Source organism: Pogona vitticeps, chromosome 2 (genome assembly GCF_051106095.1).
Source record: "Pogona vitticeps strain Pit_001003342236 chromosome 2, PviZW2.1, whole genome shotgun sequence".
Taxonomy (NCBI): domain Eukaryota; kingdom Metazoa; phylum Chordata; class Lepidosauria; order Squamata; family Agamidae; genus Pogona; species Pogona vitticeps.
The window spans coordinates 249,692,077-249,708,604 of NC_135784.1; the positions used below are offsets into that span (position 1 = coordinate 249,692,077).

The following is a 16,528-nucleotide window of genomic DNA, read 5'->3' on the forward strand; positions in this document are numbered from 1 at the left end:
ACACCTTTTTTTTCAGTTTAAGGATGAAAAACAAACCTGTTCAGAATTATGAAGACCATCAAAAACTGTAAAAGGAATATTCTGTCAATAATTTACAACTTCCTTACTTACCATGGAATATGCAAACAAAATTTATTGCAGACATTACATTAGCAATTAAAGGTTTGCAATGGTGTATCCACTTTGTCACAGATGTTTCTGCTTTAATCAGATTTACACCTGAGCTATTTTTCTTAAAATAAAAAGCATAAAATCTAACAAGTACTGTAGTACTTTGTTTGACCAGAGCTACCAGGGATTCTACTAGCCACATTCTGGGAATTGTAGTCCCAAAAATAACTTTACCCACCTGTGCCTGTACTTACTTGCAGATAGATTTGCAAAATTTTCATCCTTTTCTGGAGAAAATGTTAAGCAGCTATTTCTGTTGCTGCTATCTATGCTGCAACAGCAGCCAGTTTTCTAGTAACTTTTCTCCTCTTTATGTACAGCAAAAGAGGATTTATGCTTGTTGTGGCAATCACACTTATTTATCTGGCTGGCTGAACACTCACCAAAGGTCTGCTTCAACTACCCAGTTTACGATAGACTGTCCCATTAGTTGATCATGATTCCCACTTCATTTTTTGGTCTTGTTCAAACATTTCTCAGCATGAATTGCTAACATTCCCACTATTGCAGCAAAAGATATCATCCTGCTGCTGTTGATATCTTTTGCTCTGGGACCAACCTAACAATTGCGGTATATTATCAGTTTCAAGAAAGACTAGCATACTGGCAGCCCACAGAAAAATGCATTATATTTTCTCTTGCCTTTCCTCTAAGGCAGTGGTCCCCAACCTTGGGCCTCCAGATGTTCTTGGACTTCAGCTCCCAGAAATCCTGGCAAGCAGAGGTGGTGGTGAAGGCTTCTGGGAGTTGTAGTCTAAGAACATCTGGAGGCCCAAGGTTGGGGACCACTGCTCTAAGGGTTCTGAGAGCAAACCCCACCCCCCATAGTCACAACAACTTAAGGCAAGTGATGCTACAAGGGGTAGGGATGAATTTAATTACTGGGTCAGGATAACATGCTAGCTCTTCCTGGTGTCAATGCAACATTGTCTGCTGCATCACCTAGACATAGGAATAACACAGTGTGCTGAATGTTTCTCATGTTTACCTGCCTTTTACTTCCATATTAGTCTGTTGTAAAAAGTACTCTGCTACAAATATTTATCGTGGCATACGTTTGTATAGATCAGAACTGACTTTTCCAGATGCATGAGGTAATACTATCAGTAAACAACTCAAACCTGTGATAAAAGTGGAGATTTATGCACCAAGACATTTTCGGTCTTTAAAGATCCAAAGGATTGTTCTATTCTATTCGTATTGTTTATTTATGTATGATAAAGCATGTTGTACCCAATCTGGAAAACAAGTTCAAAACGCCAGCTCAGCCATGAACATGGTGGCTGAAATTCAGTTGTAAGTAACAACCAGAGTAGGCCCATTGAATCAATGGAACTCACAGAGGAGCTAACTCATCAAATCCTCACTAATTCAATGAGCCTTCTCTAGTTGCAACTGGATTTCAACCAATATACTGTGTCATTGATGAAATGATCAACAAGATGAGAGAAATCTTGTCACCCATGCCAAGCTTTTGGGAAAGGAAAGACAATTGTGAAATCTGCTGTTATTCCACACATAACAAACACAACAGTTACATACAAAGCTCCAGTGTATCCAGGAGGGCATCTGCATTCTCCAGTCACATGATCACAAGTGGCTCCATTCTGACACTGGCATTTTTGGTGGCAATCGTTTCCGTATGTCCCTTGGTCACAGTGTTCCTCACAGCGCCATCCCTTAAATCCAGCAGTGCAATGGCAGGCTCCAGTGATAGGGTTACATAAGGCGCCATTTTTGCATTGGCAGCGACTACTGCAGTGTGGCCCCCAGTGGTAACTATCACAGGCTGAGCAGAAAGCAGAAATCAAGTGTTACATATCCTTCCTTTATGATATATTCTTCAGTTTAAAAAATAATTGCATTTTCAGCAAAATAAGACTGATGACTGGATCCCCTTTGGGGAGAAAGGTGGCATATAAATAAAGCAAAGATAATTATAATAAACTGAATAAAAATTAAAAGAGTAAGAAGAAAATAAAATGAGCATATGTCTTTTATAGAACAGATTAATGTTTAAAAATATTGGAAATGTGACATTATGATTTCAGAAGTGGAAACCTTGTTAAATCTGGTGCAGCAAAAGTCACAAAAAAGTCTAGCTAAGTCACACAGAACTTTAGGCATAGCAGTTCAGGGAGAGAGAAGGAGTGTGTGTGAGAGAGAGAGAGACACTTAGGAGTGAAGGAGTGAGGATACCATTCATGCTTTAGAATAGGAAATAGTCCCTTGGTGAAGCTAGCTATTTCCAAGGAAACAAACACTAGGCCCCCTTGCAACACCACATATGATCCCTGGGCTGCACTCTGGCCACCCCTGTTTTAACTGGTCCCCTCTATAAATCAACACAATTATAATAAATCTGATCATAATTCTTTTTAAGAAATTATTTTATCTTGCTTACAGTATTTTAAATGCTATATGCAAGATACAAAAACGATGCATCAACAGAAGAAAGCATATTCTAAATTTATCTGCCTTTTAATTTGAAGTTGTTTGTGCTTTTTTAAGCAGTAAAATCAAATGTCAAAAATTTTTCAGGTCACTTTCTCCAGTAGAACTAAATGGAACTCCAGTGGAACCAAAGAAGAAAAGCTGAGACACAGAGTCCTTCTAGATGCCTCTTTTCTTGTGCAGTTGCTTTGCCTTGTCCACAAAACACAAGTTCAGACAATGCCACACTCCTTTGTTACCTTTCCTTGTTTTCCTGCTGCTCACTTCTCTCTCTTCCTACTCCTGACCAGTTGGTGAGAGGTAGAATTACTGCATAGTGCCATTTGATTAGTCGTAGAAGAAGCCATTTACCTGCAGGCACTCTCAGACATATGCTGTACTAAAATACACTATAAAGCCATGTAAAAACTAGATGTTGCCAATGGCCAATATAAAATTTTACTGTTTTCATGAAGAGGCACCCTTCCACAGTGCAGTCAACAAAAACTATTAGAGGCAACGCTATATGTTTTAGCTTTTTGAGATTCAGTTTATTCCATCATGAGCTCAGCACTCACACACAGAAGCATCAAGATATACTGGAGCCTTATTTCTTCGCCTTTTCTCTCATGAGCAAACATGGATCACAACAGGCCTCTACATAACTTCCGTATGTCCTTTTCTGTTGCTGAAGAACAGAGCCACAACTTCAACCGAATATGGAGTGAGAGCGAGGCTAAAACATAGATATGGGATATGTGAACAGCCCCCCCCCCCGATATGGCCTCATACACACTAGCCCATCAACATATAGTTGATGATGGAGGAGAGCACTCTATTATAATACATTCATTGCATGTGTACTGCATCCATGGTAGACCTTAGTAAAATCTGTTACAAATAAATATTTCTGTAAAAAAAATATGCAAATGAATAATTAGGAAAAGCCTCATAAAAATGATGTTCTTTCCTGAATCTCCCCATAGTCCATTTTCGGAAGAAAATTATTCAGGGTAGGTACTACATGTAACATATAGAAAGGTCATATAAAGTTCACTGGGGATTTGCTGGACATACTCTATGAGCATCTGCTGTTTATTTTCATATTATACAGATAACAATAGTGCTGTGGCCAAATTCCAGAGTAACTACTCACTGATCATATACATTCAGCCTCCTCACCAACTGACAGCAATTGTTCTCATAGCTTTCTCCTGAGGCAGAGCAGTCAGGCAGAGAACAGACCTACTTTCTTAGATGAGACAAAAAGAACCCAAGACATCTCCTCGGGGTGAAAATTACTCTGGCGCAAGACTGAATCATACTGAGTATGCAAAGAAAAAGGGCTAGACTCTTTTAAGGAACATTTCCCACTTATGTGATTGGTAACCTAGATTTTTCTATATTATACACTACTTAAACGCTTTCTTCTTGAACAGAATATGCAGTAGAAATACCATTGTGTCTAAGATCACTATGACAGAAAATGCCCTTTCATTAGATAGGGACTTATAGTACACTGAGTTTTTATGGTGCTTCTTTCCCATTCTAAGCGGCACATTCATATTTTACACACATGTACACACTATGATATACATAAATTCATAACAAATAGATATATTGTTCTCAGAAACTGTGAAAAATCTTATCATGATTCCCATAAATTCAAAATTGTTATAAATAATTTACTTTGAATGTTCTTGGGTGGACAAAAAAGGAGAAGTTTATGCTCAACCATTTTTTTCACCTCTGAAACCTGCATGTTCACAGATATAATGTGTTACATTTGTTGGATAGACTCGTCTTCCCGGAAGATTTGACAAAGACCACCAGACTGGTTAACACCTCCTAGCATATTCAGATTACAGTCCCCTTTTAAAATAGAACAAGACTGTTCTGGTCAGTCCCCAAGGAAAGATTATAAAATGAAACTGAATGTCATTAAGTGCCAGAACAACTACCATGGGGAAATGGAGAATTTAGAAGTCACCATCAGATAGCACTGATATGGAATAAAATGGACCGTACCTATCTCTAGGGAGCCTTTGTCCTATATCTGAACCTGTAACTATTGCCAACACACTACTGCACAGAACAGTACATTCTCTTCACCCACAAACTCCAGCTCGTATTATTTTACCAATGACTGGGAGTGGGATATTTGATGCAACTCACCAGTACTCAGTCATGCAGATGTTTGGTAGGACAACTTAATCATTCTTAAGGTCACCATAACAAATTTATGCTGCTCCACACTTAACTGTGGTTGTAATGCAGACCAGACATCACATAAACAGGCTTACATGAACCCTGCTTTATATGTGAAGCATTGTTCATCTTGAGCCCATGGAATTTTCAAATTACCAGATGATCCTCTGCTTGTGATGCTGTCTCTGTCGCTAATGTTACAATGAGCCATACATTATATCTCACTTTGTGTCTAATGCTAAACTGGTCCAGTTATAGGATGTGCTTTCTAAATGAATGAAAGCAACTTATTGGTTACTTGGGGTGCTCAAGTGATTTGGTTAAAAGATATTTTAAAAGTACCGATAACTTTTATGCACTAAATGTTTTTTTAAAAAAAATAACGCAAGCATTGAACAAATTCTGATAAGTACACATTTCAATACCATTAGAATTCCAATGTACTAAGAAGAAGCAACAGAGGTAGTAGTATGGTTGGCACTGGGTTTAAGGCAAACTTTTTGAATTGTATAAACCAATGAGAATTAAAATGCCCCTCATTCACCCAAATGATGCCAACCTGCTGATAATCAGAATAAGTCACTTCTGCTTCTCAGCATCACAATTTGTTGAAAAGCAGTAAGGGACATTTTTGTCCCAATACTAATGTTAACCCCTTTTTTAAATCTTCCTTGATCATCTTCATGTATACTGATGCTCTTCATATTCCCATATTCTGTATGGGAGATGCTAACAGCTGGAGATGCTAACAGCTACTAGCATCTCTAGCTGTTAGCATCTCCAGTTTATCCTCCAATAATAAAGTACCTTTTTCTTCTACCTTTTCTTCTACTTGGAAACGTATTAAGTAATTAAATTGAACTATGTCATGTTTATTTGAAAGTTGCAGTCCCATGGCTACACAATTTTGAAATCCTCATTCTTCTGTAGCACATATTCAACAAATCATTCAAAATACAGAACAGCATACTGTTGGAGTTATTTTCAATCTTGCATGCTGTCTTTTTAGGTTTAGCTGGGAGGGACCTTTCTGAGTTGGGGGTGACGGTCAATCAATCTACCAGCAGCCAAATATTTCTTCCCCACCTCTGATTTTGAAGAGATAAAACAGAGTGGATGTCAACTGTATATTCCATTAGAAAAAAGCAGGATATATAAGAAATAAAAATAAATAAATTGCTCTCTCTTTTCTCAACAATTTTTATTTTGTTCCTTATACTTAAGTAAACTGGAGACTACTTGCTTAATCCTAAAACTAAAAAGGACTTTGAGTTATCATACAACAGTTTATTTTTCCATCTCCAGTAGAACTTCGCAGAGGCTAAATTCAATTGTTAGCTCCAACTAGAGTACACATAACAAAACAGTGAGACTTATGTAAATGCACAATTACTGCAGTCCATTTGATTCAGTGGGTTACTCTTGTCGAGATGAACAATTGGATATAAACTATAGTTCTGAAACAGCACAGTACATCCTAAGCAAACAAAAGTACTTGCTTAAATTTTAATATGTGTTGTTTTTCTTGAACAGTTGGATTTCCTGAGAGCAATGCTACTTTATTCCTCTGTAGTACATACTCAGCAAATCATTCAAAACACAGAAGAGCATACATTAAACATGCAACATCTCAAGTGAAAAAATGCTTTTGGGATTAAGAATATTATATAAACACTATTAAAATGCATAGGAGTCTAAAACAATATAAATTCACCATCCAGAGCAACAAAAGAAAATTATAAATGCTCTCTGAAGCTCAGTGACAAATGACAACTTTATGCATGCAAATAATCCCAGGCTACAAACTACTTCTTCAAGGAAGAAGTCTAGTTGTAATCATATCAAGAGGCACCATTCTTGAGGTTTTGTATATTTGAAAATGTAAGTCAGTATACTTCCCAACTTTAGTACACCCTGTTACTATTTCATAATTGAGAACCCATTTTTATGTAGGCCACTTAATTAAACCTGCACTGCTGCACACACTAAGACACAAGGAACTCGTATTTTGTTCTATGAAATATAAAATAAAAACTGACTCATTTTAGGTCTATCAGCATGGATTTCAAATGGCTTTAGAAATCATCTTGCGATCATCATAAACTGTTGCACAGCTACACCAGTATAGCAGGTATAACATCACTAGCAGTTTGCCACTACTGTACTGAGTTCCTGCTTCAATTTCGTGTGTGACTTGTGCACCCCAAAATCAAAGCAGGGACTCTTCAATTAGTGGCAATTAGTGTCATTATTCCTGCTTTGCTGATATAGTTATACAAAAGGATTTTGGCCAAAGTTTAAATCCATTATTCACAAGACATTATCACACAAGGGTTGTCCCTCATCTCCCAATTTCAATTCATTCTGTTCACATCTTTTGATAAGGTTGCAAAAATAGAAGCATGAATGGATCCAAAAATATTCACCATGATTGCTCTCAGTTCTATTCTTTTCCAAAGAGTAACACTTAATGAAAACACAATAAGGTCATCAAGAACAAACAAGGCTATCAAGGAAGCAAAGAACAGAAGAATATGTATCTAAAGAGTCATATGGTTGTAGCTATCCGTATGGCTCTTTCTTCAACATATTGTTTGTGATTAAGCAGTTCAGGTGTTTTAGGGATTCCATAGGTGTTGATTTAACAAAGTACCTTTCGATCTAGCCATTCCATTCATCTCACAATGTTTTCTCCAATAGTACTTTGTATTTTGCATTGTAGTACTCTTCTCATTTTACTCCCACACTTTGGAGCATTGCAACAGCATCATCTTTGACTGTGGAATCTCCTTCCTCAGTCACAAAATTCATTACAGGGTCTCAGCTACTCTGGGATGAATCCAGTCTAAGTGCTTTACTGACTTCCAAACGAAGAGAGGGTATAAACTAGAGCTTGGAATTGATTTTTACACTACAACTCCCAGAATCCTCCAGACAATACTGGGTTGAATCCACAACAAATGAGTCATGCGTGAGTCCCACTGAAATCAGTGGAACAAGTGACTAATTTGCCCCAATGGGCCCATTGATTCTAAGAAGACAAGATCATGACTCATTTGATCTGGCTCCAACTCACTATCTCTCAGCCTGACCTATCCCAAAATGATGCTGTGCATATAAAAAGTGAGCACATACAATCTATTGTGCTCCTTGGAGTAAAAGCATCATAACGTAAATAGACTCAATTAAAAAGCAATACTGTACCTTAGAACATGATTTTAAAAATGTCCAATGGATCTTTATATAGAACCTGCACTTGAAACTCATCTCATTGTCAAGAATACTTTTTCAAGGGCTAGGTAATATTCTTCAAGGAACACAAGTTTCTCCCCTTCTCCCCTCCTTCCCCTCTCTCACACACAGAATACTCAGTTCTTTGTAATCTGGTGAGTAGTAAAATACCCAGCCAACAACTATCTGAAGGTGCATCAGGGTAAGGCTTTTGTGCAACCCAGCTGAACTGCTATAAATCAGAAGAGCAACACACAAAAGACACAACCTTGTCTTCCATCTATGCCAAATAAAACTTATTCCTCTTAAAGGTGTCAGAAGAGTTATTGTCATCTTCACTGCAAGCCACTAACATGCCTACCCAGGGAACTCTCCTCCATTTCTATCTGTTCCATGTTCCCCCACCATTTTTTCAAAATTATTTAATGTTACCACAAACATAGTATCTGGTATGTGGGGAGAACAGATGCAAAATGCCATTTGGCCAGTAGCACTTATGGGGCAGTCTGTCTGGAAGCATTCACTGCTGCGAAAGCAGACCTTGCAGAGTCTTTCAGTCTAACACATGTCTTAGGACATGAGTTTTCATGGACTTTTAGCTACAGTGGGGTCTTGACTTGAGAACTTAATCCGTATTGGAAGGCGGTTCTCAAGTCAAAAAGTCTGCAGGTCAAGTCTCCATTGACCTACAGTGCATTGAAAACCGATTAATCCCATAACAGGCCGTTTTTTTTTCCATTTTGGGTTTTTTCTGGTCTGTAAGTCAATTCTCAGGCTGCAAGTCAAACCTAAATTTTGCGGCCAGAGAAGTCTGTAACTCAAAAAGTCTGTAAGTCAAGCCGTCTGTAAGTCAAGGGTCCACTGTATTAAGTTTTATCTTATAATATACTGTTCATTTTTAAAGTTTCTTCAAGACTCTTAATTATTGATAGTTTTGTTGTAATTTTCATAACGAACAACTTCTATCAATTTATGTTTCCTGTGCCTATATATTCGTGTATCTCCAGGTTCCACATATAATCTTTTCTCTCTCTTCAGTTTCACTCGTTAGGCTTTCTATCATCTAGTGCATTTATCACTCCTACTGATTTTTGTGTGTAATGAATCAAACCTTAATTATTCTCTCTCTATATATATCTACCTCTATCTCTCTTTTCATGCTGTTTGAAGCATGGTTAAGAAGAAAAGTGAAAATTGGCATTCAGAAGTATAAAAGAAGTAGAGCTGTAAGTCATTCGCACGCCATACATTTTATATGATAGTACAATTTATTTTAGAATGTAATGCTCAATTTTAAATAATTGTTTAGAGACATAGTAGCTGCTTATTACACACTGAAAAATAGGGACATGTTTGGAGTGATGACAGGAAACTTTAAAAATACAAATTTGACCATGATTTATCAGCAAGATGCAATTAGTGGTGGGGTTTTCTCAGGTGGGTTTGTGGTTATTTCACTATTATTGTTAAGGTCATATGGCATAGTTTTCAAATTATACCAGTCATTTTAATGGTAACTATCAAGGATTTGTCTTAAGGCAGTTAATGCAGTTTTTGTGCTGTACATGTATACACAAGCAGGGGAACCAGTAAAAGCCAATGAAGGATCCTTTTTCCTATCTGTTTTTAGTAGTATAGTGAACTGATACAATGAGCTTTTGTTGACTGGGGAAAAAAGCATTTAACTAAAATAGGTTTTTTTTTTAAAAAAAAAATCAAAATGTCTGCGATGCAGCAAAAAAAAAAATAGCCAAAAAAAGGGGGGGGGAATAGAGAAGGGCATAGAGGTCTTGAAGTGCTGAAAAGCTGTCAGAACATGGCAACAGCATCTCCCACATACCTCGGAATACGTAAGGGAATTTACTGAGCATTTTTAAAATATATAACTTTTTAAAGGGGGTACAGTATATGTGTCTAGAGGCTTCAAGGGTAGTACAGATTGCAAAAATGTTCCCTGCCCCTGGTCTAGATATTCAATCAACACTTCCAATAACAGTTCAAATTCTGTACTGGCTCATTTATAAACAAGAGCCAACTTCCAGTTTAGGTTTGATTGGATTCCATGATTGTTCCCCTCCTGGGTTAACCGAGTGCATTTGTTTTCTTTGGTTGTCAATCTGGTTCAGCCTTTCAAGGGCTGATTAAAAACTAAATGCTTCTCTGAGAATCTGGCACTGTTTGTTCCTAGTGTGCATATCCCACACAAATTATGCCAAGGGATACTGTTTCTGCTCTCTTCTGTATCTGCCAGATCCTGTGAGAAAAGTAACTGGAAGCCTGGAACATACAAAATTTATGGACATTCTTGATAGTGGCACTGCAGGGTAGCATGATTATTGTGTCTGAAAATTTCCATAATAAACGTCCACAGCTTAACAGTTAAAAGATGTACAGTGCTCCCCCACTACCACTATTATCCATCAAGTTTGAAGATTTAACAAGAAATAGCCCCAGATTGGGATTTTCTTCTTTCTTGATCAAATACTTCTACAAATAATAAAAAGCAGAGGAGTAAACTTATGCTTTTAGCTTGCTAGACTCTTTAAAATCTTCTTACACAAATTTTGTTGGTATCAACTAATAAAATTAATTTTGTCCTCTCTCCTTATTTGCTTCCATAGGCTAATGGTAATTCAAGGAGCAATTCAGAAAACACTTTTTCCAGTTATGTCTATCTTTACTATGAATTCAACCATAAAATTCAGATACAACATTTATTTTCCAGATTACCACTTTTACATGTGAAACAGTTCTATGCCAGATGGTGATCAATAAGCTTTAATATGTTTAAATCTGTGGTAGGTTGTTGATATATTTTATGAAAATGATTAACTTGAACACAATCAGAAGGAAAATGCTTTGAGATGCACAGAGCTTTTGATCGTTTGCTTATTGTAAAAATAAAACTTATATTGTGTTTTTTAAACAGCTCCCTTTTGTTCATAAACAATAAAAAACACCACATCAATCAATAGTTTTAAAGCATTGTAATCAATTGTTTCAGCGTGACTCTGACAACATGCTGTGTTTATTCTCTGGCTGCAAGGGACAGCTTAAACTTGTTTTTTTCTCCACTTCAAATGTTATTGATCTGTCTGTGATCACCCAATAACATAGTTCAGTTCATATGAATGTCAACTCTTCTGCTGGAAAAAGATTTTGTATCTGATATCCAGTTAGATTTGGAAATATAACTTTTCAAATATGTAACAGCTCTCTCATCCATTTTCTTAAAAAGTACCCTTCAAATATTCAATGTACAAGTTTTTCTAAGAGATCAAACAGAAACAAAAACAGGTACAAAAGCCTAAAGTATCATATTTTGTCTATTATCATTTCCGGAGCAAGATAAAACATGTCAAATTTGGATGTCTCTTCTAAGCTACGCACTCAAAGGCAATTTTTCATAATTTGTCAAAGTTGCAAAAACAACTTTCTCTCATTTTTGATCTTGCCGAGGAAATTGGATGTTGCATAGAGCTTTTCAGGAGCCTACCTTACCACTGAAACTATGAAAGGGACAGTGTTTGGGAACAGCAGAAACAACAAAGGGTAATGAAATTATTTCCAACCTAAAGAAGCATATTAGGTAAAGCAGGATAGGAGGAAGAACAGATAGAAGGGTATGTCATTTAGTAATCAGATCTACAATCCCCTTAGGGATCAGGAATGACAAGCCATGACAAGGGAAGACAGATCAATGGGAAAGTTAAGAATTTCACTGCATATTAAATCATTCATGATTGTAAACAACTTCATTGTCACCACTCAGAACCATATGGAGGACATTTTTTGTACATGCACTGGCCCCATTTTGGGGACACAATATGGCGTTTTCCAGGGTTTTCGCACATCTAACCTGTATTCTCTGTGGCACTGCAACCTGAGCAAGAGCCTGTGCAGCTCATTTCTAATTATACCAATGCTATAAGCCAGTTTCTAAATTGTCACTGCACATTTGTCTCATAATTATTTTAGGAGACTAGTACAATTTATATGGATGGCAGACCATGATGCATTAAAACAGAATTTCTCAGCATACAGGAAAGGAAAGAAGTAATGGAATTCCTGTTAACCCCTCACGTTTTGCACAGAGAAGCAAAATGTTTGCTCATGAATCAGATTTCTAAACCAGGATCAAAAAAACCCTGTTTGCCATCGATTTTTAGAGGTCAAGCTATGGTTCCTGCCAGCTGTAGCTAGCTCTGTTCAGATACAATCGTGAGCTGCACTTTGCCACTAGAAATGGGCATGAATCGAATTAGGAACCAAAAAACCCATGAACCAGGCTGGTTCAGGGTTCGGTTCAAGCAAGCCGGTTCTTCGTTTTGCTTTGGCAAAATAGATGGTCCTTCCTTCGCTACCATCATCTTCAGAGACAGCAGCCTGGCTTCCCTTCCTGGAAGGGAACACACCTATCAGTTGATAGGTGTGTTGCCTGTGCAGAGACAGCTAGCCCAGCTGCTGGAAGGGAAGCCCAGTTGCTCTCTCTGAAGGTGGTGGTGGAGGAGGAGGAAGAGGAGGCAGTGGCAGGACCAGGTAGGGAGGTGACAGGGGCACTGGGAAGGAGGCAGACAGGCATCATGGGAGGTGGAGTTGTTAGGTTCTCCTCCCCTCAGGCATGAACCACAATACAGTGGACCCTTGACTTACAGACGGCTTGACTTACAGACTTTTTGAGTTATAGACTTCTCTGGCTGCAAAAGTTAGGTTTGACTTGCAGACTGAGATTTGACTTACAGACCAGAAAAAAACCAAAATGGAACAAAAACGGCCTGTTACGGGATTAATCGGTTTTCAATGCACTGTAGGTCAATGGAGACTTGACCTGCAGACTTTTTGACTTGAGAACCGCCTTCCAATACGGATTAAGTTCTCAAGTCAAGACCTCACTGTAAAGAACCACAAACCAGGTCATTTTTCCAGGGCTCGGGGCATGGCTTGTGGTTTGTGGGTAGCCACAAAGCATGAACCACCCCAATTCATTGTTTTTCCAATTTGTGCTCATCTCTATTTACCACTAATAAAAACAAAAGTTGCTAACTCACTCTCCTGTATGCAGGAACAAGGGATTAAAGGGACAGATGAATCTGAATAAATTCAAATGCAAATGATATCAGTGCTACACCCTTGCTATACACAAGGCCAGGAAATCCACAGGAAGAAAATCACAGCATTCTTATTATATTTTTCATGTTTCACATAAATTGATACAAGAAGTCAAGTTCAAAGTTAAGCCAGACTTTCACCACATAAAGAAACATACAATATATACAAGGCTGCTGACCCAATGACATTGTGCTTGTTCTTTGTTCAGTTTTTTTCATCTACCCTCTAATACAGCTTTCAAATTTATGTTGCCAAAGCAGTCCAAAATATCTTGCAATGCCACAGATAGTACAGAAGCATGTTCTTTGGCCTGCAAATTGCTGTCACTTCATTTATTCTTCCATTCATAATTGATTTTTTTTATCTGTTGAAAAAAATATGTTGAGCAGATTTGTGCCAGTTTCGGGCCTTGCAGAATAATAATTGCACAAGAAGTGTTCGTGATCTTGCCAGAACTCCATTGCACACTTGGACATCCTTGCATTGAACACTGCGTTGAGCACCAGGTGTGTGACAAAGAATGGCAAAATGCAAAAAGTCTTTGCACAATTGCCCTTACATTTTCAGTAACCTGCAACAGGATTTCGGCTGTTGCTTCACACTGGAAAAATAGCATTTGCCCAAACAATTTGGGCATAGTTTAATTGCCTAGTATAGACAACAAAATCAACCCAATATGACTATTAATTGACAATTTGCTTGAGCAAGTGAACCTCTTTGTAAAATGTGTGGTAAGAAAGGAAATAAAAACATGCAAAGAATTATCATGTTTGTATTATGATAAACGTCAGTTGTCTTAGCCTTGCATTGTTTGGCATTTAAATCATAGAAATTGATTAAATATGACATTTATGATAGGAATCTATAGAGAGAATTTCCAGGCACTCATCAGTATGATTAAACCATGTTTTTTTTTAATGGAAAGGGGTCAGTATTGCACCACCTTTTCCCGTGAAAAGCTGTGTTTGTCAACATAGGTAAGTAAATCATACAGATAGTAACAAATGTTATTGTGGAAATTATATAAGCTAAATCATTCTTTCATTTTAGAATGTCTATGGAAAATTTTATTTGCAGCGGGACAGCCTAATAAAAGCAGCATCTGATTTCCCTTTTGTTTACAAGCTTTACTAGGGGTACATGGATGTCTGCCAGGCAGTCAAGGCTTCTTTCTCCCCAAATCCTGTCTCAACTGCATGTGAACAAAATGCCTTTTTCTGTCTTAATCTGCCCTTGAAGTATCAGTTTTTGAAGAAATAGTGGTTTATCACTTGAAGTTTGCTGCAATTATGCAAAGATTTTCCAGGGGATCTTAAACTTCCCATGAGATTTCTCAGTCCAAGGTACAGCAACAAGGGCTCTTTCACATGACTTCTGTTGAACATAGACAAAAGCACACAATATTTGTACTGTTGAACCTGATGACACTAGCAGCAAGTGGCAAATGGACAGAAGAAAGGCAGAAAGAACTTTAACACCAGCACAAACGAAAGAAAGAGGAGGAAAACTGTTTTGGAAAACAGGTTCCCCATTATAGCTAACAGAGAGCTGAATTTGGTTAATACATTCCTTTTCTGAATATTAGCAAAGCAAAGCAAAGCAAAACTGAAATATCCATTTTATAGACCTTCGTATGCATATTTTAGATTTCTGCATATCAAATCTGGCAAACATGGTTATCTCTTAAGAAATGGTGAGAAACCACGCGTTATTATGCATTTTGACACTAATGAAAACAGTGTTCACAGCGGACATGTTCAGTTGAGGTGATGAGACTGTTAAACCAGAGATGGGCAACCTTGAGATTTCTGGTACAATGTTGTTCCCCACTTTCAGACTGCATCTGGCTGCCAGATTCAGTGGCAGTTATATTGGGGTATTTAAAGCAAGAATTTTGTTTATTTTAATGGCATCACAGTTTGCTGCTGGATTTCAGTGGTAAACAGCTACAGGGCATTTTAAATATTTTTGCCTCCTCCAGATGGGTTTCCCTATCTGCAACCAATTTTCAGTGGCAAACTGCTATGAAGACAAAGAAAAAACAACAACAACAACAACAACAACACTTGCTGTAAATATGGGGTGTCCCTACTTGCTGTGCAAATTGGGTGGCATGCTTTTTAAGGGGACATCAGGAGGGGTCTCTAGAAAGGACTGAATTAAATAATAATAGATGTTTTTGGCTATCTACAAATCATAAGGATATATACTACTATGTGCAAGTTGAGACTGAGGTACAGCTATATAGAAAGTACTGAAACACTTTCCTTGTATCAGCATTGTAACCTAAATATAGGAAAAGTCCAGATGTAATTCTTTGCATTTTCCCATAAGGTCAATTTTAAAATGTCACTGTGAACATTTAGTAAACTATAGTCCCTCCTGCAGTTAGAAGTACTTTAATCCATTTCTTGTGCAAGTATTGGAAAAGAATCAGCTGAGGGAATGCAGCTTTAAAATACATGCATGCCAGTAGCTGATCTCTGTTGCATGCAAAATACCACGTGGTTTTGGTATTTGTTTCACACTGTGTTTTGGAATGCAGAAAAAGCTTTATTTAAAATATTGGCTACAATCCAACTCAGAGGTGAATGTTCTTAAGCCTACTGATTTCAAGGGTACTTTTGTATTACTTTGAAAAATGCTTAGGGAGGAAGAAGAAAACAATTGGAAACAGGCCATTTTGTTGCATCTAATCCCAAAGCAGAGGATTACAGGGTCCAAAAATGATTTCCAAATACAACAACTCCATAACCAGAGTTTAGAAATGTTGGGGGGGGGGGGTTTAAAGTTATGAGAACTCCCCAACAAACATAGCCACTCTCTAAAAGCAACATATCCAAGCTCTGGCTATACCACTCCTACTGGTATACAGATACCCACTGAAAACAATCTCAAGATATGGTCACTTACTAGTAAAGTCTGACAATTAGACACTTTGAGGACACTCTTTTTCACAAGTGTGGAAATTAAAATTGTGCCCGCTGTCTATGCAATATGCAAAATCTCCAAGCTACTTTGTCAAGTCTAGAAGAAACGGTATATGTGTTTCCTTTTCACACCATTTAGCTGGAAAGTAACAGCCAAGAATATGTTGTGAGTACATCATGTTCATTTTTTCTTTCCCTCTCTATGTGTATGCCACCTGTTAAAGTTATGGTTTATGTGTCAGAAAACAAAGTAGTGTAAGGTTTTATTTGTTGTTCATTGACATCTCTAATTTAAGAAAGAAGAAATACAGGAAAAACTGCATCACACAGAGAGAGTCCCTGTATGTACTTGTAAATGAGAGCTGATTCCCTCAAGAGGCACTGGGAAATCATGACATAATTTAAAAAAACAACAACACAATCTGTTCACAGAAAAGGACAACGGA

The 16,528-nt window shown here is 37.6% G+C and overlaps 1 protein-coding gene across 3 annotated transcripts in view; it reads right to left on the reverse strand.

Moving 5' to 3' along the window:
* The window catches only part of MEGF10 (multiple EGF like domains 10), a 136,247-nt gene that overhangs the window by 68,013 nt on the left and 51,706 nt on the right, over positions 1-16,528 (reverse strand). For all 3 annotated transcript variants that reach the window (XM_072992396.2, XM_078386217.1, XM_072992395.2), the window contains exon 6: positions 1,714-1,960. In XM_072992396.2, the coding sequence (XP_072848497.2) occupies positions 1,714-1,960 (247 nt within the window). The remainder of the gene's footprint in view (positions 1-1,713; positions 1,961-16,528) is intronic.